Source organism: Odocoileus virginianus, unplaced genomic scaffold (assembly GCF_023699985.2).
Source record: "Odocoileus virginianus isolate 20LAN1187 ecotype Illinois unplaced genomic scaffold, Ovbor_1.2 Unplaced_Scaffold_1, whole genome shotgun sequence".
NCBI lineage: Eukaryota > Metazoa > Chordata > Mammalia > Artiodactyla > Cervidae > Odocoileus > Odocoileus virginianus.
The window spans coordinates 4,713,632-4,738,446 of NW_027224263.1; the positions used below are offsets into that span (position 1 = coordinate 4,713,632).

Genomic DNA, 24,815 nt, shown 5'->3' on the forward strand with positions numbered 1-24,815 from the left:
GGACACAACTGAGCAACTTCCCTTTCACTTTTCATTATTGAAGCGACTTAGCAGCAGCAGCAGCAGTCAAATGTTCTTTTGATGAATTTGTGGGGGAGAAAGTGGTCTCCCCGTCCTATTTCTCTGTTATCTTAGGACCACCTCCCCTCTTTCCTTATTTGTAATTTCCATCTCCAACAGTGAGAAACCCAGCTCTCATTAAGGACAATACATTTACTTATATGCTCAATCTCAGAATACATACGTTAATTGCAGAATTGCTAATCCATACCACCATGAAAATCAAAGCTATCAACAAGAGTACAATATTTGTTTCCTACTCCATCTTTATTCTTAATTTATGTTATAGCAACCTAACATGTCATGGGGGAGCTCATATGTTTGGTTCAAATGTTGAAACTCATGATGATCATCTTTTTATATAAGAAAGACAAAACTGTATTATTCAAACAGGGGAGGAAATCTAAAGGCAAGTGGCAGGGAGAATGGCTTTCAGGGAGAAAGTCCAGAACTGAGAGAGACTGAATAGCAGTGTGCAGGTATTTTATAAAGAGAGAAGTCCCACTGGCACAAGATTTAAAAGAGGTTCTTGTCCAAGGCAATTAAGAGTCAGCAAGAGGATCTTGTGAAATGGGAGGACTAGGGGTGATGGGGGCAAGCTTTACCAGAAGGCTGCAGGAGTTTACAGACAAAGGCCAGAAATAAAGTTCAGAGGTTACTGACTCTAAGTTATACATAATTGGAAGTCCAAACTACTTTCCTGGAGTTTTTATAAGGTATATAGTCAAAATACTGTATTTTAGTTACTTATGTTAAGTCTTCATATCTCTCTCCACACACACTTTTGTTATTCACTATGTTATATTATTTGTTTGAAATAAAATTAGGTTCATTTGCTTTGGTTTGTATTACATTTTTTTTTTTTGCTTTGCCCCATCCTTGTTCATTTTATTCATTTTTAAGCATGTGAATATTAACATGATTATAAAATTCAGAACTATACAAAAATGTATATTTAGAAAAGTATGATACTCTTCCATATTCTTTCCACTCTTTTCCATATCCTTTCCTTTCTACTTTGCTCCCAACTATATTTGTAAGTAACCAATCTCATTAATTCCTAGCTTATTTTTTCATATTTCTTTTTTAACATATATACATGTATATCCATATATGTATAATGAGCACACACACACACTGTATATATGTATATGTGTCCATATACATACACAGTTGTTATATACTGATGATTTTGGTTTCAGTACTGATCTAGACCACAAACAAACAAAAAATATGGTGTCAGTCTAGGAGCTCAGACAAAAAGCCTTTTACTCAATGTGGGGCTGCCGGGGCTGGCAGGCGGCCCGGACCTGGGTTTCGGTTTCCCCTGAAATGGTGGGATTCCCCGCCCCCATCGGGCCGCCTGGAGCCAGCCAATCAACAGGCGCCCAAAAGGGAACAAAGGGAACATGAGGGAAAGCGGAAAAGCCCGCGAACGCCTAAGTTTGAACAAAAGCCCGCGAAAGTTTGTACCAATAAAATTGCTTTGCAAACATGTAACCAATCCGCTTAAGCCAGCTACCAACTGCTTATGTTCACCCTATAAATTTATGTAACAGCTGGGGCTCGGGGCTTTTTTCTGACCCTGCACCACTGCGTTGGTTGCGGCAAAAAGCCCTGGCTCGAGTCAGTAATAAACTTCCCTTTTTGCGAATTGCATTGTCTTGGAAGCCTTCTCTCTTCCCGCTCGGGGATTCGGACATCGGGCAAAACACTCAACATAAGTTTTATCATCAAAACCACTTCCCCACAGAAGTATGTATTCCAAAATGAAGTGAAATATCCAAACTTTTAACACTCATTTTTAATCAATTCCAGTGACATTACCATAGATCTAGGTGCAAGCAAGTTTGTTACGAAATCAGCATCATCCACAAAAACAAATTCATCAAAAATTAAGAAGGTCCATAGGACTCAAGATCCAGGTTTCTTAAGACTTCTGATTCATAGATAAAACTTCTTTGCAAAGGGATTAAGAGAATTTGGAGAATTAATATTTTCTGAGAGGTTGTGCAAAACATACTTACAAGGATGGCACAAAAGTGAATTCAACAGTCAGTGCACATGCACACTTCATTCACATCTTAAACAATAAAAGGTATTCTAACACTATAAAACTGAATAAGAATACTAGCTTCAACAGCAACTGTTAAATTAAGCACTAGAGTCACATAAGTTACACCAGAATGGGCAAACATTGCCCAAGAAAAATTCTATTACTAAAGCTGAAACAGATTTAAGGTCATTCAAGTTCAAGCATGGGATACAAATCTTTCGGAGCCCAATCTATTTGTGTTTGAAATACATGACCTTTCTTCTAGCTTGTGGTCTTAAACTTCTGTTTTACAAAATTTAAAAGGAAAATACAGAGGAAACTAATACAATAGACATTATTTTAAATAAGCTTAACATACAAAGCTATAATTAGGATGAATTAAAGAAAGCCAAAACATTAAAATTGTAAAACTTGCTTGTTGCTTGTTGGAACCAGCCCTACACCAGGAGTTGGGTAATACATACAATTATTTTTAAGTAGATTACTTTACATTTCTCTAACATGTTCTTTTCATCAATGCATTGTTAAACTAATCAGAAACTCTACACATGTATTATATTATTCCCTTAAAAAGCAGCACAATTTACCCCTACCTGCAAAGCCATCACTCTCAAATGACTGAGTAAAAGAAAATAAAAAGCAGAGGAATAACATATTAAGGAGAAATAATGGGAATTAGAAGATCCATGCAGTTCAGCTCTTTTTAATCAGCCAGCCAGTTTGCTAGCAACAAGAGATGGTTTCCGTTGAGGAAGGTCCTGTGGAGTGGGAATGTGGTCACCAGTGACCTCTGTCTTATCCGGGGTTGCAGTAGGAAGTTGCTTGTTCTTCATTTTTGCTTTAGCCATGTTGTAATCCCCAGAATCAAAATATTTTTGCCCTTTCTGCAATCGTTTCCTTAAAAAATCGGAACCTCCAGGCTTTTGTCCCAGATGAGGATACCTTGCTTTTAATTTTGCTTCTTCAGCTTTCTCTGGACTAGTCACTTTATCTTCCATTTCCTTCTGCTCCTCCGCGGAGGCTGCCTCGGGGACTTCTGCAGACATACTGCTTGCTACCCCTTACCCCACTTCTCTGGCTTTGCGACGCCCTGAGATTCTAATATTGTTGACCCAAATATCTTCCTTTGCTTGGACACATCATAAAATGATAGTCTTTTTTTAAAAATTGAAGTATAGTTGATTTACAATGCTGCATTAATTACTGCTATACAGTAAAGTGATTCAGTTATACATATATACATATATAATCCTTTTTAAAGAATATTAAAAAAAAGAATGTATATGTCTTTTCAAGTTTCTTTACACAGGAAAGATAACATACTATTTAGCACACTTTTTTCACTTAACAATATATCCTGGAAATCACTCCATGTCAGTTCATAAAGTTCTTCCTTGTTCTTTTTTGCATCTGCCTAGTGTTTCCCTGTGTGATGTATTGTACTTTATTCAGGTAGTCTCCTGAATGAACATTTAGTTTGTTTCCAATATTTTGAAATTACACTGTAACAAATAACCTTTGCATATATATTTTTATATTATTGTAGGTCTATTTTCAGGGTAAATTCCTAGGAATAGGATTACTTTGTTACACAAACGCATATGTCTTAATTTTGTTAGATATGAATAGTTCCAAATCTCCATCCAAAAGGATTGAACTACTTGGCATTCCCATGAATACTATATGAGAGTCACTGTGTCCTTATAGCCCTGCTAATAGAATGTATTGGTATACTTCTCATTTTTACTATCAGATGGAAATGTTAATCCATCTATATACTTTTGTTTTGTTTACAAGAGACCTGCCAAAATAAAATAAAATAAAAGTAAGTAGAAGAAGATACTAGGAAAATGCTAAGAAAATAAAGCACATGTATCAATATTAATATTATGTAAAATAGAATTCAAGCTGAATAATTAACGGGACAAAGAGAAACATTATGGTAGTTTTATCCCCAATAAGATGAAATAGTCATGAACCTTGAGGCATCTAACAAGAGAGCTTTGAAATACATCAGCAAAATGTAATAGAAATATAAGGAAAAAGTTAAAAAATCACTATCATGATAGAAGACTTGAGCTTACATCTCTTAATGGTCAAAAGATCAAGTAGACAAAAACAAGGAAGTATCTTACTTGGGGTTTACTGAGTGCTCACTTCGGCAGCACATATACTTAATTGGGGTTACCCAGAAGGTAGATTTTGGAAAAAGGACTGGGTATGGGTAGTGTATCCAGGAAGCCATCTCAAGAATCACTTCCCAAAGAAACAGTACAACTGCTGTGGGCAACTGGAGTTCAATTCTTCTAGAAACTCTGAATAGCTGTACAGAACAGGCCTTGGAATTGTCCCATCATAGAACAGAGAAGATGGGGCATTTATTTATCTATTGACTTTTGCCCTCCTTTGGTCGAGAGGTGTCCTTCATCCCTGGGACATTAACACCCCATACTTTCAGGTTGCATCTGTAGAGTTTAGTAGCCTCCTATAGCCTCCAAGAAAGCCAGAACAGAGAACTGCCATGATTTGCTCTTGGTTCAGGATATTAGCAACGATACACTGAACTTCTACCATGCTGAACTGAAATCAGATAGACCCAGGGATCTGGCATGGTGCATCTTAAGTATTTGTTATGGTAGAATTACTGAAGATTTGAATGATATGAGTAATCTCCTATGGTGTGTTACGGGTTCACTGTTGGTAAGGTAGAATGAAGCTGTATCTGATGAACCTTGTATGTGTGCATGCTAAGTTACTTCAGTCATATCCAACTCTTTGTGATCTTATGAACTGTAGCCCTCCAGGATTCTCTGCCCATGAGATTCTCCAGGCAAGAATACTGGAGTCGGATGCTATGCCCTCCTCCAGGGGATCTCCCGAACCCAGGGATTGAACTCGCGTTTCTTGTGGTTACTGCACTGCAAGCAGATTCTTTATTGCTGAGCCATAAGGGAAGACCAAACCTTGTATATCAGACTTAAAAAGTAAACTTGATCACTTTATAATGGAAAGTCATTTCATGCTTTAAGCTGCGTTTTCAGTATATAAATCTTATAGAGGATGGTTTGCGGAAAAGCAAGGATGAAGGCAGACTGACCAGTCTATTGCAATGTCCCAGAAGACTGAGATGAATAGGATTTGATCTCGGACAATGAGAATGGAATAAAGAAGAAAGATTTCTGAAGTAATTTGGAGCTTAAAAAACAAGATTTGGGGAGAAGAGTTGGGAGAATAGGTGGTGAAGGTAATCAGTTAAACTTGGAAAATATTGTGTTTGTCTTTGCAGCATCTTAATGAGGTACATAGAAGAAATATAACGATGTGACAGATAAGAAAACTGGTCCCTGTATGAAGTTGTGGCATGCCCCAAATTACAGAGCTATTTAGTTTCAGGCTGAGGACCAGAACCTGGGTTTCCTAACATATTTCTAGTCTTGTGTTCTCTTATTCTAGCACTATGCCATAACAAGCAATTGACACAGGTTATGAATGGTACTAATTGCTCTTCTATCTACCTGCAAAGAATGTTTTACTCATTGCAATACATGACTGCATCATCAAAAACCATTTTTTAAAAAAGCTGAATGTAAAAAAGCTTATATCTTATAGTCTGAAAATCAAAAAAGGTGCTGAAATTTCTCATAAAAATGAGAATTCTAAAGCGATATTGAAATGGAGAATATTAATTGGGACTGTAATATAACAAAACCATTTTAACAAATCAGAATGTATATACATCTGAGTAGCCTAAGAGAAAAATAACATTTATTTCATGGATACCACTATCACTTGCAAACTTTTTACTCCTTTTCAAAATTGCTTCTAAGCCAGTTTATGAGTCATAGAAGGAAAATTAAAAAGAAAATTTATAGTCATATCTCATATACAACTGATGGGAAATTTTTAATCAGTATGCAGCTAGTACTTGTGGTTATAAAAGCTACAGATATGGGAACCAATTCAATGAAAAGATTAAAGTGCACAATTAATTCTGAGTGAATTAGCAAATACCTAGTCTGGGTCAATGATAAATTTTGTTACAAGAAGTTGGCACAGAACCTAGCTGAGTAATGTGCTTAAATAAAGCTTCATGGTATGATGGTGGATGGAAAGGGCAACTGAGTCATACAAAACCCCTGCAGGCTGACCTTGTGAGATGAAAAATCCTGAAAGTAACCCTTAAAGCAAGTAGGCTAGGAATTATACCTGCATTTTGCTGAATTTTTACAGATACTATCACACCAGAGATCACAATTCACAGGGGTGTTGTACTTAATCAGCATAGATTGTGATCTTAATGTCCTCACTGTGATGCCTTTTGCCTGACAAACAATAGTGGGCAAAAAATTTTTTGAGCTATAAAGGTGCTGCTACACTAGATCTCTCTTGGACACAATGAAAATGAGTTAAGAATAGATAGAGGTGATGGCTGCACAACACTGTGAATGTACTAAATACTATTGAATTGTACAGTTTATTTTTTTTTAAATTTCGGCTTTGCTGGGTCTTTGTTGTTGCACAGGCTTTTCTCTAGTTGCTGTGAGCAGGGGCTATTCTCTAGTTGCAGTGCATGGGCTTCTCATTGCAGTGGCTTCTCTCATTGTGGAGCATGGGCTCCAGGGTTTGTGGGCTTCAGTAGCTGTGGCAAGTGAGCTCAATAGTTGTGGCTTACGGACTCTAGAGCACAGGCTCAGTAGTTGTGGCACAGGCTTAGTTGCTCCTTGGCATGTGGATCTTCCTGGATCAGGGATTGAACCCATGTCTCCTGTGTTGGCAGGCAGATTCTTTACCACTGAGCCACCAAGGGAGCCTGAGTTGTGCACTTCAAAATAGGCCATCTTATGTGAATTTTTCCTGAATTTTTAAAAATAAGTTACCACTTCATGAACACTTGCTTCTGGTACTTTGCTCGGCCTTAAATACAGCATCTTGCTCTCCCAACAACCTTCTGAGATAAACATTATTATCTCCAGTTTTGGGATGAGGAATCTGAGGTTCAGTGAGGTTAAGTGTTTTGGATAAGGGAGTTTAATAGAAGAGTTGGGGTTCAAACTAAGCCTATCTGAGTCTAAGATTTGAACTCTAAGGTTTGAATATTTAGAGAAGTCCATAAAGGGGGTGGTCAGTCATGTTATATGTAAATCTTGGTAGTAATTTAACTTAATATGAAAAGAGGAATATGCCTGTCAAAACGTCATTCTTTCTTCACCTACAAAAGTAGTACAATCCTGTTGAAGGGAGATTTAGAAGTATCAAACAAAATTAAGACATATGCATCTGTCTTTTAACAAAGTAATCCTCTTGACTGGGAAAGAAAATGCACAACCTAAAAATAGAGAATTATGTTTTTATTTGGCAGACTTACTGAGGACTTAAGCCTGGGATACAGCCTCTCTCTGAGGGACTGTTCCAAAGAGGTAAGGGAGGAGCCAGGATTTATAGGAGATTTTTCTGGGGAAAAACAAAAACAAACATGCAACAAAAAATAACATGTAGTTGAACATTAAAAGATTACTGTTAATCACAGAGACAGACATCTCAGTTAATGATTATAGTGCTTTTCTATGTATCAATTCAGTTCAGTCACTCAGTTGTGTCCGACTCTTTGTGACCCCATGGACTGCAGCACACCAGGCTTCCCTGTCCATCACCAACTCCCAGAGCTTGCTCAAACTCATGTCCATCGAGTTGGTGATACCATCCAACCATCTCATCCTCTGTTGTTCCCTTCTCTTCCTGCCTTCAATCTTTTCTAGCATCAGGGTCTTTTCAAATGAGTCAGTTCTTCCCATCAGGTGGCCAAAGTATTGGAGCTTCAGCATCAGTCCTTCCAATGAATATTCAGGACTGATTTCCTTTAGGATTGACTGGTTTGATCTCCTTGCTGTCCAAGGGACTCTCAAGAGTCTTCTCCAACACCACAGTTCAAAAGCATCAATTCTTCGGCACTCAGCTTTCTTTATAGTCCAACTCTCACATCCATACATGACTACTGGAAAAACCATAGCTTTGACTAGATGGACCTTTGTCAGTAAAGTAACATCTCTGCTTTTTAATATGCTGTCTAGGTTGGTCATAGCTTCCAAGGAGCAAGAATCTTTTAATTTCATGGTGGCAGTCACCATCTGCAGTGATTTTGGAGCCCAGGAAAATAAAGTCTGGCACTGTTTCCATTGTTTTCCCATCTATTTGCCATGAAGGAATGGGACCAGATGCCATGAACTTAGCTTTTTGAATGTTGAGTTTTAAGACAGCTCTTTCACTCTCCTCTTTCACCCCCATCAAGAGGCCCTTTAGTTCCTCTTTGCTTTCTGCCATAAGGGTGGTGTCATCTGCATATCTGAGGTTATTGATATTTCTCCCTGAAATCTTGATTCCAGCTTGTGCTTCATCCAGTCTGGCATTTCACATGATGTACTCTGCATATAAGTTAAATAAGCAGGGTGACAATATACAGCCTTGACAATATCCCTCCTCCAGGGGATCTTCCCAACCCAGGGATCAAACCCAGGTCTCCTGTGTTGCAGGTGGATTCTTTACCATCTGAGCCACCAGGAAAGCCCAAGAATACTGGAGTGGGTAGCCTATCCCTTCTCCAGGGGATCTTCCTGACCCAGGAATTGAACTGGGGTCTCCTGCATTGCAAGCAGATTCTTTACCAGCTGAGCTATCAGGAAAGCTCCTTCTATGTATGGGAAGATGCAAGAGTCTGGGCTCACCGAAATTATTCCTTTGATATGCACCTTAACTATCTAGGGCCAGTATCCTGTTTTCTTCATCCTGAAATCCCCTCAGGGTGCACTGGTTGGGGGCTCTAGTAGCTGCAACATCCTTGGCTTACTGAAATGGCATGAGAAATTCTTTGTCCACAATCCAGTGTTACAGAAAAAAGAACTAATGTGAGGACTTCTCATGAGGAGGATTTAGTTACTGGAACTGGATTATAAAGTAGAAATGTATTCCTAAGAAACTAGGTAAGAGCTCATTTATTAGATTAGATAATTAGGTCAGAAAGGGACTGGTAGGAAGGCAGTCTTGCTGAGTGACTGAGCTTTGAGTCCAGGTTTCTTAATGTTTCTCCCTGCCTGATAGTCAGATGGCTCCTAGAGATGAGCAAGGCTGAGCCTGCATGTCTTCACCAAGTGGCAGAAGCTGTAGGAACTAAAATGGAACTGATCCTTATTCCTAGATGCTCACTTCAAGGAAACACTTTCTCTAAATGGCCAGTTCCTAAATTTCACCTAGGGAAGAGAATCCATACGATAGCCTCAAATACTTCAGTTTTTTTTCCTGCTGTATTCCCTCTGGGTATTTGCAGTGACTGGTAGAATGGAACTATAATATCATGTGCTTCCTATATAGGTTCGGCCATCTGACATATATAATCTAACTTAAAAATAGTCAATAAAACTGTGAATTCAGGGAATTATTACTTCTCCAAGTTTCAATTCTGAATATAATATTTTCCTAAATAAATAGTACAGACATAAAGAATAAGCAGAAAGTACACAAGGCTTTGGAGACAGATTTGGATTCAAAATCAGTCTCTATTTACCAGCTTGAGCAAGTTATATATTCTCTTTGAGCCCCAGTTTCTTTCTTTGTAAAATGTAGATTCTATCTGCCTCAGGGTTATATGTTATTTTTAAATGATATTTTATACCACTATATATACAATAGTGCCTAAGATATGTACTCAATAAATGATAGTTTCTCTTCCACTCCCTCTCATAACAATAATGTTAGAAACTGTCTGATTGTACAGCAAGATCTCAACAAGAAAACAGAGAAAGTGGGGGCAGGAGTAGATAAAATTTCTGAGAAAGAGAAAATCAGGCTCTGACATTCAGGATCTGGCCTGACTTTTCACAACTAGATCTTGCTTTCTCCTACTGAATGTAAATACTCTTACAGATCATGAACATCAAATAAGGCCACTCTGCAAATACAATGTATCAATATCAAAAAAGAAAAAGACCACTATTTAACCATGTTTGAATACACACTAAATGTAAACTTGGTCTGAGCCATGAAAATAACTATTTCCCAATTTGAGCTAGTATTAGTGACTGCTGCCTCTCTACCATTTATAGTGTTACCCTTAGGCTAGTTTTCTCTTCTTCTAGGTAAGATTTATTGAGATATCCAATCATGAAATTACCTCTGCTTCCTGACAGCATCAATATGCAGTGGAAGGACCTCTTCCTTGAATACTTCCCCAAATCACCTAAAATGTTAGTCGCTCAGTCTTGTCTGACTCTTTGAGACCTATGGACTGTGAGGCTCCTCTGTCCATGGGATTCTCCAGGCCAGAATACTGGAGTGGGTTGCCATTCCCTTCTCCAGGGGATCTTCCCAACCCAGGGATCGAACCCAGGTCTCCTGCATTGCAGGCGGATTCTTTACTGTCTGAGCCACCAGGGAAGCCCAAATCACCTAACATGAACCCACCTCCTATATACGAAGCCCTTTCTAGACTCTTTTAATGAGGTGCTCCATGGGTCCCCATGACATTCATTCTCTCTCCCTGCAAGAACCAATAAAACCAATTTCAAGTATGTTCCCAATGACCTTTGGGCGGAGGGCATTGTCAGAACTGATTATGCAGTATCAGCTTCAAGGTCTGAATAAACCAAAAAACACCTCCATTTTGGTCTTTCAATATAAGTTCCTTTCCTGTCTTCCCTCAGCCCACACTTTAAAAAATTATTTATTTCATTTAATCTAAATATTGTTAAGCCATATCAGGCTATTTAATCTGTACAGAAATATTCAAAATCTTCCTTGAGCTTGGCTGTAGCTTCCTGATTCTTTGCTTATATAACAGATGGATGTCTGAGTTAGTTATTAAGAATGAGGGCACATGATGAGTAAGTAACCCTGTATCTTAATAATTAAGTTTAAAGCTGTAACTATTTTCTCATTTTCAGCAGTAGCTTCTGATTAATAATCATAAAATCAAATCAGTAGGTCACAATCAACATGTCTTTTATTGTGGTAAAAAATACACAACTTAGTTATGGCTACACTGATCACCAATTTACATCCCCACCAACAGTGTATAAGGGTTCCTTTTTCTTGGAATTTGTTATTTGTTTCTTTGATGATAGCCTTTCTGACAGGAGTGAGGTGATAGCTCATTTTGGTTTTGATTTGCATGTCCCTGATGATTAGTGATGTTGAGCATTTCCCAATTCATCCCACCCTCATTTTCCCCTTGGTATCCATATGTTTGTCTTCTACATCTGTGTCTCTATTTCTGCTTTTTAAATAAGCTCGTGTATACCACTTTTCTAGAATCCACATATATGCATTAATGAAGTGCCAAGAAGTAAACTATAGCTGTAGAACATTTAGACAGTTACAGATCAATAGAACAGACACAAAATTCAGTCTTGTTCACTTTAAGAGACAATGCATGCGGAGTTTCTTCAGTCAGTGCACTGATTCTGGTCTGCTCTTTGTCTAGGCTTTCTTTTTTCCTCCAAAGAATCTGTAATCTTGCTGTCCCTCTTTTGCTAAATTTCATCTGAACTCTATTTTAATACAGTCTGAATCTATTTCAGACTTTATATCATTATTTTACCAAATGTTCGTTTTGCTTTTCATCATGTATTTCTTCTGACTGAATTTCCTCTTAGAAGCATGGTTAAGAGCATGTACATTGGAACCTGTCTGTCTGCCTGAGTTCATAATCTCAGCTCTACAAGTTATTAGCCATATGACTCTGGTTAAGAGTCTTAACCTCTCTGTCACTCAGTTTCTTCATCTGTAAAATAGGGATATTAATAGTTTTGAGGATTAAGCAAAACGGTGTTTACTGTGTATAAGTATTTGTTGCTATTATTTTTAGTATTATTATTAACATGAGCCAATTCTCTATTAAGAGAGAGACAAAGGTATCTAGGTAAAAAAAATGTGTATTAGAGGTTGACAGGTTATAGCTGTTAGGTAGTTAGAATAGGGAAAAAGAGTCCAAAATGGCAGTGGCTAAAAGACCTGGAAGGGAAAGCCCATGAAAATAGAACAAAGGAAGGTCCGAGGACCAGAGTGAGAACCTCAGGTAAAACAAACAACACTCCTGGCTGGCCCAATTTACATAAGACAGGCCCAGGGACAGAGAAACATATAAAAAGAGGAGCCAAAGCCCTCTTCTCTCTCTCTCTCTCTCCCGCGCGATGGGGCGATCTTCTCTTCGCGTCTTTGGATCGACGTGCCCTCATGCCTCGAAGATGGATTTTCCTGCTATTATCTAAATAAATAGAGCTGTAACACTGAGCTGTAACACTGATTTATTTAAGAGCTATAACACGGTCTGTCCTCCGAGAGCTGTGACCCGCGAGGGGGCTTCAATGTCCGTCACTCCAAATTTTTGTTGTGACGAGACAAAGAACCGAGGAGCATACACTCGCGTGACATAGCTTTAAGGGTATCCAGTAAGGTAGAAAATAGGAGTCTTTTTCTAATTACATTTTGTTTCCCCTCTTGCTCCCAACTGCAGCCAGCCAAATGGCATGTGGCTGAAGTGCAAGTACTCACTACTAAGTTCTTTGTAAGCTACCTTAAACTGTAATTGGGAATTAACTTATTCTTCATTTTGAAAGACTACCTATAAGGCACCTAAAATGGTATTGTCTATGAAACAGCCACCATTACTTGGTGTTGCAATAGCTATTTTAACATTTTAAAATCTTGTGTATTAGTTGCTCAGTTGTGTCCAACTCTTTGCGACCCTATGGACTGTAGCCCGCCAGGCTCCTCTGCCCATGGGATTCTCCAGGCAAGAATACTGGAGTGGGTTGCCATTTCCTTCTCCAGGGGATCTTCCCAACCCAGGAATCAAACCTGGGTCTCCTGCATTGCAGGCAGATTCTTTACTGTCTGAATCACCAGGGAAGAGAGAAGCTTACAAAACATAGAAATGAAAGCCACTTGAACTTTGTGAGGGGTAGTTCAAAGCTTCTTCAGAGCTTCCCAGAGCATCTTGCATCAGAACATGAACTGTGCAGAGAATTTCAAGTGCTGATCTACCTTAACATAACCCTAACTCTAACTCTACAAGGTCATGGAGTTAAAAACAAAGTATAGGCAATTCATTCTGCCATGATACTTGTTTTCAGTAAAATACTACTGTATTTGGTTGTAGTCTGTTTCTTTAAGACTCACCCCTGCTGGTGGGAGAAGCAAAATATTCATAAAAGGGGCTTTAATCTACATACCTATTTCTTCAAGTTGTGATCCTGAACCACCCTATCAACAACACACCAAACTCCACTCCAGCTAGTTCTGTTGTATGATGCTCACCTTGATATTTGTAGCCTCTTACTAACTCTAGTTCCTATCATTTCTTAGGTACCTTGGTGTTACTGTTCCTTCAGCAACTGCCCATTTTGTTTCCTGGACCTCTGCTTTCCTCCTCTTTCCTGTCTCAGGTTGCTCAGAATAATTACCCAGGATCTAACCTTTTTGGCTAGACCTCAGGATACGTTCTCATTAATTGACTGCCACAGTCACTCCTGGTTAAGTACAGCCAAGTACTCTTGGGAACTGCCCTTTTGTATGGCTCTGGTCTCAGAGGAGTCAACACCAGATAATTATCATTTGGGGGGAGGTATAATATCACCCAGCTTCCCAGGTGGCTCAGTGGTAAAGAATCCACCAATCAATGCAGGAGACACAGGATTCAATCCCTAGGTCAGGAAAATCCCCTGGAGAAGGAAATGGCAACCCACTCCAATATTCTTGCCTGGGTTATCCCATGAGGTCACAAAAGAGTTGGACAGGATTTAGTGACTAAACAACAACAACAAGAACCTTTTATTTGAATAAAGCGAGGAATCATTTCACAGACAATCACTCAAACACAATGGAAAACAAAGAAGTGTATGCATATGTGGGAATTTGTGTATGTATATATTAGCTTCATGGAAGGGGGGCAGCAAAAATTACTCTCAATGAACATTAGTACCAAGCACACATTAGGCATTTAGTGAACATCTTATTGAATTGATTCTAATAATATAATTTTCAACACACAGACCTAGATTTCTATCTACTTCACTATGTAATTAAGTGAACACAGATCATTCAGTTCAGTCCAGTTCAGTCGCTCAGTCGTGTCTGACTCTTTGCAACCCCATGGACTGCAGCACACCAGGCCTCCCTGTCCATCACCAATTCCCGGAGTTTACCCAAACTCACGTCCATCGAGTTGGTGATGCCATCCAACCATCTCACCCTCTGTCGTCCCCTTCTCCCTGCCTTCAATCTTTCCCAGCATCAGGGTCTTTTCCAATGAGTCAGTTCTTCACATCAGGTGGCCAAAGTACTGGAGTTTCAACTTCAGCATCAGTCCTTTCAATGAATATTCAGGACTGATTTCCTTTAGGATTGACTGGTTGGATCTCCTTGCAGTCCAAGGGACTCTCAAGAGTCTTCTCCAACACCACAGTTCAAAAGCATCAATTCTTCAATACTCAGCTTTCTTTATGGTCCAACTCTCACATCCATACATGACTACTGGAAAAACCATAGTTTTGACTATATGGACCTTTGTCAGTAAAGTAATGTCTCTGTTTTTTAATATGCTGTCTAGGTTTGTCATAGCTTTTCTTCCAAGGAGCAAGCATCTTTTAATTTCATGGCTGCGCTTATTACCTGCAGTGATTTTGGAGCCCAAGAAAATATAATCTGTTACTGTTTTCATTGTTTCCCCATATATTTGCCATGAAGTGATGGGACTGGCTGGTCAAGGCTATGGTTTTTCCAGTGGTCATGTATGTATGTGAGAGTTGGACTGTGAAGAAAGCTGAGTGCTGAAAAATTGATGCTTTTGAACTGGGTTTTGGAGAAGACTCTTGAGAGTCCCTTGGACTGCAAGGAGATCCAACCAGTCCATCCTGAAGGAGATAAGTCCTGGGTGTTCATTGGAAGGACTGATACTGAAGCTGAAACTCCAATACTTTGGCTACCTCATGTGAAGAGTTGACTCATTGGAAAAGACCCTGATGCTGGGAGGGATTGGGGTCAGGAGGAGAAGGGGACAACAGAGGATGAGATGGCTGGATGGCATCACCGACTCGATGGGCATGAGTTTGAGTAAACTCCGGGAGTTTGTGATGGACAGAGAGGCCTGGTGTGCTGCGATTCATGGGGTCACAAAGAGTTGGACACAACTGAGCGACTGAACTGAACTGAGTTGAACTGATGGGACTGGATGCTATGATGTTAGTTTTCAAATGTTGAGTTTTAATCCAACTTTTTCACCCTCCTCTTTCACTTTCATTAGGAGGCTGTTTAGTTCTTTGCTTTCTGCCATAAGGGTGGTGTCATCTGCATATCTGAGGTTATTGATATTTCTCCTGGCAATCTTGATTCCAGCTTGTGCTTCATCCAGCCTGGCATTTCACATGATGTACTTTGCATATAAGTTAAATAAGCAGGGTGACAATATACAGCCTTGATGTACTCCTTTCCCAATTTGGAACCAGTCTGTTGTTCCATGTCTGGTTCTAACTGTTGCTTCTTGACCTGCATACAGATATCTCAGGAGGCAGGTAAGGTGGTCTGGTATTCTCATCTCTTTCAAGAATTTTCTACAGTTTGTTGTGATCCACAGTCAAAGGCTTTAGCATAGTCAATGAAGCAGAAGTAGATGTTTTTCTGGAACTCTCTTGCTTTTTCTATGATCCAATGGATGTTGGCAATTTGATCTCTGGTTCCTCTGCCTTTTCTAAATCCAGCTTGAACATCTGGAAGTTCTTGGTTCACGTACTGTTGAAGCCTTACTTGGAGAATTTTGAGTATTACTTTGCTAGCATGTGAGATGAGTGCAACTGTGCAGTAGTTTGAACATTCTTTGGCATTGCCTTTCTTTGGGATTGGAATGAAAACTGAACTTTTCCAGCCCTGTGGCCACTGCTGAGTTTTCCAAATTTGCTGGCATATTGAGTGCAACACTTTAACAGCATCATCTTTTAGGATTTGAAATAGCTCAGCTGGAGTTCCATCACCTCCACTAGCTTTGTTCATAGTAATGCTTCCTAAGGCCCACTTAACTTCGCACTCCAGGATGTCTGGCTGTAGGTGAGTGAAGACACCATCGTAGTTATCTGGGTAATGAAGATCTTTTTTGTATAGTTCTTCTGTGTATTGTTGTCACCTCTTCTTAATCCCTCTACTTCTGTTAGGTCCATACCATTTCTGTCCTGTATTGAACCCATCTTTGCATGAAATATTCCCTTGGTATCTCTAACTTTCTTGAAGAATCTACTGTTTTCCTCTACAGAAAGTGGAAAATTGTGGCTCAAACAAATTGGAGGTTTATTACTTTTTTTTTCTCATGGAGAAGTCTAGAAGTGGGCAGTCCAGGACTGGCATGACTCACCACCATCCTTACGGTATGGCTGTAATGTCAGCTCACCCACCACTTTAAGAAACATCCTCAGAAGTTGTAACCAACAGTTTCTCCTTCATACCTTTGACCAAAAGTGTGAAATAGAGTCATGCCTATATACCAGGGAGGTTGGGAAATGCTGCTCAAAAGTTGGGGCTCTGCTAGTTTAAAAAAAATGGATATTGGGTAATGAACTTATATTCTGTTCTCTAGTTCACTCTAACTTCCAAACATCTGTGCACATCCTTCTTCCCATTATGCAACACACTCATCCACCTCCCAAGAGATGTAGTAATCTCATCTAACTGGGTGATGTGAAGTCCTCTCCATCATGTTTGCATATGGCAGAGAATATCAAAGCAAAAATTCCAATCAGAAAAAGAAGTGCAAAACTCTAAATCCTAACAATTAGTGTCATTCTGAACAGGAACAGAGAAGTAGAATAAATTCGGCAGTGGAATAAATTTTTTGGTTAGTCACCTGGCAGCCCTTGAAATCTCTGAAATTGTCCTGGAGGAGTTCTCTTGTCCATTGCCCTCCATTTTCCTTGACTCTGCTTCTCAAAGTTCTTCCTTGTCCATTATCCTTTTGGTTACATCTGAGCTGGGCTTTGTCAAGGATGTCCTTTCTGGAAGCCACATGGCTTTGGGTACCTTGTTTATTATTGGTGCAGGTTCAAGACCCTGGGGATTGTTGTGGGGTTTAACAACCACAGACTATTCCAGTCAGGTTTGGGATTTTTTGGGCAACATATTCCTCAAAACTTAGTAGATTTCTACCATATTTACTTCTAACCAATTTATATGTTAATCACCTCAACCAAGGATATTTCCTAGACTAGTTCTACCCAAAGTTCCAGACTGTGACAAGGTAAGATGTTTATACCAGAATGTAAATTAACACACTGCCCCATTCACTGAGGAAATCTTGTCACTAAAAAGTCAGCTGAACCTATTATATACAGTGAAGTAAGTCAGAAAGAGAAAAACAAATACCATATATTAATGCATATATATGGAATCTAGAAAGATGATACTGATGAACCTATTTTCAGGGCAGCAATAGAGACACAGACACAGAGAACAGACTTATGGACACAGCAGGGGCAGGAGAGGGTGAGATGAGTGGAGAGAGTAGCATTGAAACATATACATTACCCTATATAAAATAGATAGCCAGTGGGAATTTGCTGTTTGACACAGGGAGCTCAAACCTGGTGCTCTGTGATAACCTAGAGGGGTGGAAGGTGGGAGGGAAGTTTAAGAGAGAGGACATGTGTATACTTATAGCTGATTCATGTTGATATATGACAGAAACCAACACAATACTGTATTCCTCCAATTAGAAAATATTTTTTAAAAGCCAGATGAACTAAACAGTGATCTTAGTGTCAAAGCTGATTTACATTCTGTTCAAGGTTCTTATGTCCTCTCAGACCACTGCCAAAAATCCATTAACTGACAGCCACACTTGGGAGGAGCACTGGTCTAGACAAACTTTTTAAACCTGAGAATTTGGGGCTTATAGCTGCTTATCTTTGCACTCTATCCATTTTCCTCTTCTCCTTTAATTTAATGGTCTCTACCTTCAGAACATATGAAACAATAAGTTTTGTTGAGAAGAAAACACTATTAATTTGATCAGAGAATTTGTCCAGCAGAGCATCAATCTTATTTACCACTAAGGCTGCAGCTTTGTGCTCACCACTGTCGATGGCTTCCTTTGGAGTACAGAAGCCTTCAGTTTTTTCAACCTTGCAGCGCTCCAAATTACAGGAAGCTCAGTAAACTTCAATTGCAGGCCAGAGACTAAAAGCACCTCTCTTAGTACATTTATTTTTCTTTCCATGTTTGCAGCTTGAATTCATCACTTTCTTATGGAGCTTTTCTAAAAACCACAAGAAGAAGCCAATACATGGCAACTTCCAAGACTTCCTACCATTTTTCTTAATCCTAGAGCCTTGGTTGATATTTGGTTTATACTGAAAGGTAGAGCAGGCAAAAGCTTGACTACAATCAAAAGCTTTCCATATTGAAATGAGTGCATTTATTTCCCCACTGACTCAATTCAGCCAATAACACATTTTAGATACTGCAGCACCATTCTGATACCAATTACTGTATAGGTAAGGATTCTTATATATAGATAAATGATTTCACTCTAGTTAATTTAATAACTAAACTCAGCTGACTTTATTAAAGGCCATTAGATGATCCTCAGAATCACTGTGAGACCTGAAGGAGCAAACTGTAGACTACATTTCTAGAAACAATTCCCTACACCTAACTACTGTTGTCGCTGTTTAGTTGCTCAGTTGTGTCCAATTCTTGCAACCCCATAGACTGTAGCCTGCCAGGCTCCTCTGTCCATGGGATTCTCCAGGCAAGAATACTGGAGTAGGTTGCCATTTCCTTCTCCAGGGGATCTTCCCAACCCAGGGATCAAACCCATGTCTCCTGCATTGGCAGGTGGATTCTTTACCACTGAGCCACCAGGTAACTGGCTTAGTAAGGGAGCTGCTATTAACCCAAGTCCCAGAACTATGCTGCTTCTTCTGTAATTTCTAGACAGCTGCCTCCATGGCTAATCCCAGAAGACTGAAATGCCTTTGCCAGTGTATTTGCCCGAAATCCAATCTCCCTGCGTGTGGCCATTGTCACACATTGATCACTTCCTTCTTCCAGTTCTTATTGCATGCAGAATCCTAGCTCCAAGGATGAGAAATAAAGATCTTAGTTGGGAGGGTGTTGAATGAGTCAATCTACAGTTATCTGTCAGAGCTGATCTTTCCCTCCTGTTTCAGAGAAAGGGATGCTTTTTCTTCTTTTCAAAGTTAGTATCTTGTTGAATTTTTCAGGACCTAACTCCATCAGCTGTTGCTCAATAAATGTTCAATCTCCTCTCCACTGTCTGCTTTCTTTCTATCCCAAATCCTTCCTCACCTATACTTTCTTATCAAGGTTCTTGCTTTCTCTTTCTCCTTAACTGCAACAACATCAAATTTATAGAAAAGACAATCTATATAACCTCTTCAGTCCACAACAATCTGAACAGCTCTGCACATCCAAATATTTCTCAAAAATCTGAAGGAAGAGAAAGGTTTAATCTTGCCTGAGTCAGCCAGTATGCAGATAAAAATATGAATTTGCTTGATTTATCAGTGCATATCAGTGCATAGTGTGACCCTATGGACTATAGCCCGCCAGGCTCCTCTGTTTATGGGATTTTCCAGGCAAGAATACTGGAGTGGGTTGCCATGTCCTCCTCCAGGGGATCTTCCCAACCCAGGGATCAAACCAGTGTCTTTTACGTCTCCTGCATTGGCAGGTGGGTTCTTTACCACTAGCGCCACCTGTAAAGCCCATTGTGTGTTATATATGAAATTTATTAAGAGAGTAAATTCTAGGAGTTCTCATTACAAGGAATTTTTTTGTTCCTTTAATTTTGTATCTATATGAGATGATGAATGTTCACTAAAAATTATTGTGGTAATCATTTCATGATATATGTAAGTCAAATCATTATGCTGTATACCTTAAACTTCTACAATGCTCTATGGCAATCACATTTCAATAACACTGAAAGGAAAAATAAGAATCAAAAAGATGAAAAATATTCATAAATTCCAAAGTATGTATTCACATCAACCATCTCCCAACCTCATATTTTCTGGATATTAAACATTGTGTAATTCATTCAGATAACTTATAAATATATGGGAAAACACAAATCTAAATGTGAGACAACTTATCCCCACCTTTCCAAAGTACCATATTTCAGGGCTCCCAGAGACAAACTGCTCATAAATATTCCCTGCCTAAGAAATTAGGAAGCCTTCCATTTGTAAGCTATTGAATACAAGGGCTATGTGATTGGTTGCTTCTGCAATATAACCACTACTAGCATAATACAATAATTGAATAGGATGATCAGTCATGAACTCTGGAGCCTAAATAATTAGACAGAAGTAGAACCATGACTAAAATGCTAAATTTTATATTGAGAATATTAGAAACAAAAAGTAAAAAGGTCAAAGATAAACATGCATGTTAAGTTCTACTAATTTGCTATTCATTTATTGAATATAGCGTATTTTCTTGAATTATGCATTTGCTGTCATAACGCATGTCTTCGCTAGTAGGAAACCTTGTCATGGAATAGCTTCCCTTCACCTCTGAGAAAAAGCTATAACCCTCCACACCATGAGGGCCTACTTAAAATGACTGAATGGAAAAAGAGATAGGTATATGTCAAAATAACTTCATAAATGAGTGAGGGATTTGCATTGACATCATGTATGTGTATTCTGATAAGAACTCCAATTTTAAGCTTTCAGAATTAGGAATGTTTTGCTTGATCTAACTGCATTAACTCATCAGCAGCACATGGAATATTCCACCTTAAAATTCTTTAAGGCCTGTGGTTCTCTATTTTTGTTGTTGTTCAGTCGCTCAGTCATGTTTGACTCTTTGAGACCCCATAGACTGCAGCACGCCAGGCTTCCCTGTCCTTCACCATCTCCTGGAGCTTGCTCAAACTCATGTCCATCAAGTCAGTGATGCCATCCAATCATCTCGTCCTCTGTCGTCCCCTTCTCCTGCCTTCAATCTTTCCCAGCATCAAGGTCTTTTCTAATGAGTCAGCTCTTCACATCAGGTGGAAAAAGTATCAGAGCTTCAGCTTCAGCATCAATGAATCCTTCCAATGAATATTCAGGATTGACTTCCTTTAGGACTGACTGGTTTGATCTCCTTGCAGTCCAAGGGACTCTCAAGATTCTTTGTTTAAAGTTTCCTAATTTACTGATTCTTCTATATGCTCAACTTCTCCAAGGAAGAAGAAAAATATTAGTTTATCTTGTGATCAATAGATGATTTTAAAATAAGATTTTTATTACTGAAGATGCCAATAAGAATGGTGAAAGTAATGAAACCTTTTTTTCCACTGAGGTTTTCAGAAACAGCTTTGTTGAAGAAAAATGACATAAAACAAGCTGCACATCTTTAAAGCATACAATGTGTTAAATGTTGACATATGTATTATTTATGGTCTGACTAATGAGTTCAATCTGGAGGAGGAAATGGCAACCCACTCCATTATTCTTACCTGGAAAATCCCATTGACAGAGGAGCTTGGAGGACTACAGTCCCTGGGGTCGCAAACAGTTGGACACAACTGAGCTATTGAACACATATGCACAGGCACTCACACATGTATACACATGTGAAACAATCCCCTCAATCAGGATGGTGAATATATCCATCATACCCCCAAATTTTCTCCTGCCTCATAGTAATCCCTCTCTCCTTCCCCTCCCTACTCTCCCCTTCTTTAAGCAGCTACTGATCTGCTTCTTGTCAATATAGAGTAGTTTGTATTTTATTAAAATTTATATAAATGGAATCATAAGTATGTGCTCTTTTTGGTGTTGCCTTCCTTTTACTCAGCAAAATTATTTTGAGATTCATCTATGTTGTTGCAAGTATCAATAGTTCATTTCTTTTATTAATGAGTCGTATTCCATGGTATGGACATATACCACTTTGTTTATCCATTCACCTGTTGAAGAATATCTGGGTTGTTTCTACTTCTTTGGCTACTACATGTAAAGTTGCTATAAATATTCATATACAAATCTTTGTATGAACATAAGATTTTTTTTCTTGGGCACATACCTAGACATAGAAGAGCTGGATCATATGACATCAGTGAATTTGACTTTTTAGACATGGCCAAACTCATTTCCAAAGTGGCTGGTGACATTTTACATTTCTACTCTCAGGGTTATGAGAATTCCAGTTCCTGCACATCCTTGCCAGTGCTGTGCTCAGTCCCTCAGTCGTGCCCAACTCTCTTGCAACACTTTGGACTATAGCCCACCAGGCTCCTCTATCCATGGGATTTTTCAGGCAAGAATTTTGGAGTGGGTTGCCATTTCCTCCTTCAGGGGATCTTCCCAACCCAGGGATCAAACCTGCATCTCCTGCATTGGCAGGCAGATTCTTTATTAATGAGCCACCAGACAGCCCTTTTTTACTTAGCATGCTGTTTTCAACATTCATCCATGTTGTAACATGCATCAGTACATTCTTTTTTATTGCCTGATAATATTCTACTGAAAGAACCATATGCATTGTAAGGAAAACACTTTCAACTTATACTAGATGTACCAATACTATAAAAAGAGCTAAGTTTTTCAGTGAAAAGAAATCATCAGTTTACAGTAAAGATAGTGGGTCCATACATACACCATGAGTCTAATCAATTAACAATGGTGAATAAAACCTATTTTTTGATTAAAAATAGAGCACAGATATTATAGCAATGGTTGTGCATCTCTGTGAATATAACAAACACCATTGAATTGCAAATTAACAATGGAGAATTGTATGATATATGGATTCAGTTCAGTTCGGTCACTCAGTCATGTCCGACTCTTTGCGACCCCATGGACTGCAGCACACCAGGCCTCCCTGTCTATCACCAACTCCTGGAGATTGCTCAAACACATGTCCACTGAGTCGGTGATGCCATCCAACCATCTCATCCTCCATAGTCCCCTCCTCCTCCCACCTTCAATCTTTCCCAGCATCAGGGTCTTTTCCAATGAGTCAGCTCTTTGCATCAGGTGGCCAAAGTATTGGAGTTTCAGCTTCAACATCAGTCCTTCCAATGAATATTCAGGACTGATTTTCTTTAGGATGGACTGGTTGGATCTCCTTGCAGTCCAAGGGACTCTCAAGAGTCTTCTCCAACACCACAGTTCAAAAGCATCAATTCTTCGGTGCTCAGCTTTCTTTATAGTCCAACTCTCACATCCATACATGACTATTGGAAAAACCATAGCCTTGACTAGACAGACCTTTGTTGGCAAAATAATGTCTCTGCTTTTTAATATGCTGTCTAGGTTGGTCATAACTTTTCTTCCAAGGAGCAAGTGTCTTTTAATTTCATGGTGCAGTCACCATCTGCAGTGATTTTGGAGCCCCCAAAAATAAAGTCTGCCACTGTTTCCACTGTTTCCCCATCTATTTGCTATGAAGTGATGGGACCAGATGCCATGATCCTAGTTTTCTGAATGTTGAGCTTCAATCCAACTTTTTCACTCTCCTCTTTCACTTTCATCAAGAGGCTTTTTAGTTCTTCTTCACTTTCTACCATAAGGGTGGTATTATCTATATCTGAGGTTATTGATATTTCTCCCAGCAATCTTGATTCCAGCTTGTGCTTCATCCAGCCCAGTGTTTCTCATGATGTACACTGCATATAAGCTAAATAAGCAGGGTGACAGTATACAGCCTTGACATACTCCTTTTCCTATTTGGAACCAGTCTGTTGTTCCATGTCCAGTTCTAACTGTTGCTTCCTGACCTGCATACAGGTTTCTCAGGAGGCAGGTCAGGTGGTCTGGTATTCCCATCTCTTGAAGAATTTTCCACAGTTTATTGTGATCCACACAGTCAAAGGCTTTGGCATAGTCAATAAAGCAGAAATAGATGTTTTTCTGGAACTCTCTTGCTTTTTCGATGATCCAACGGATGTTGGCAATTTGATCTCTGGTTCCTCTGCCTTTTCTAAAACCAGCTTGAACATCTGGAAGTTCATGGTTCACGTATTGCTGAAGCCTGGCTTGGAGAATTTTGAGCATTACTTTACTAGCGTGTGAGATGAGTGCAATTGTGCAGTAGTTTGAGCATTCCTTTTGGCATTGCCTTTCTTTGGGATTGGAATGAAAACTGACCTTTTCCAGTCCTGTGGCCACTGCTGAGTTTTCCAAATTTGCTAGCATATTGAGTGCAGCACTTTCACAGCACCATCTTTTAGGATTTTAAATAGCTAACTGGAATTCTATCACCTCCACTAGTTTTGTTCGTAGTGATGTTTCCTAAGGCCTACTTGACTTCACATTCCAGGATGTCTGGCTCTAGGTGAGTGATCACATCATTGTGATTATCTGGGTTGTGAAGATCTTTTTTTGTACCTTTCTTCTGTGTATTCTTGTCACCTCTTCTTAATATCTTCTGCTTCTGTTAGGTCCATACCATTTCTGTTCTTTATTGAGCCCATCTTTGCATGAAATGTTCCCTTGATATCTCTAATTTTCTTGAAGAGATCTCTAGTCTTTCCTATTCTATTGTTTTCCTCTATTTCTTTGCACTGATCACTGAGGAAGGCTTTCTTTATCTCTCCTTGCTATTCTTGTGGAACTCTGCATTCAAATGGGTATATCTTTCCTTTTCTCCTTTGCCTTTCACTTCTCTTCTTTTCACAGCTATTTGTAAGGCCTCCTCAACCATTTTGCCT

General features: G+C 39.2%; 2 protein-coding genes across 3 annotated transcripts in view; both read right to left on the minus strand.

The window, feature by feature from the left end:
* The window catches only part of DCX (doublecortin), a 412,950-nt gene that overhangs the window by 332,461 nt on the left and 55,674 nt on the right, over positions 1 to 24,815 (minus strand). The gene's annotated exons all lie outside the window — the stretch shown is intronic.
* Positions 2,804 to 3,162, minus strand: LOC110130192 (cAMP-regulated phosphoprotein 19). The gene has a single exon (XM_070462244.1). It carries the CDS (start codon positions 3,160 to 3,162, stop codon positions 2,824 to 2,826), a length of 339 nt encoding a protein of 112 aa, XP_070318345.1. The 3' UTR covers positions 2,804 to 2,823.

Coding starts and splice junctions, on each gene's coding strand:
- LOC110130192 (XM_070462244.1), bottom strand. CDS start 3,162: ATGTCTGCAGAAGTCCCCGAGGCAGCCTCCGCGGAGGAGCAGAAGGAA.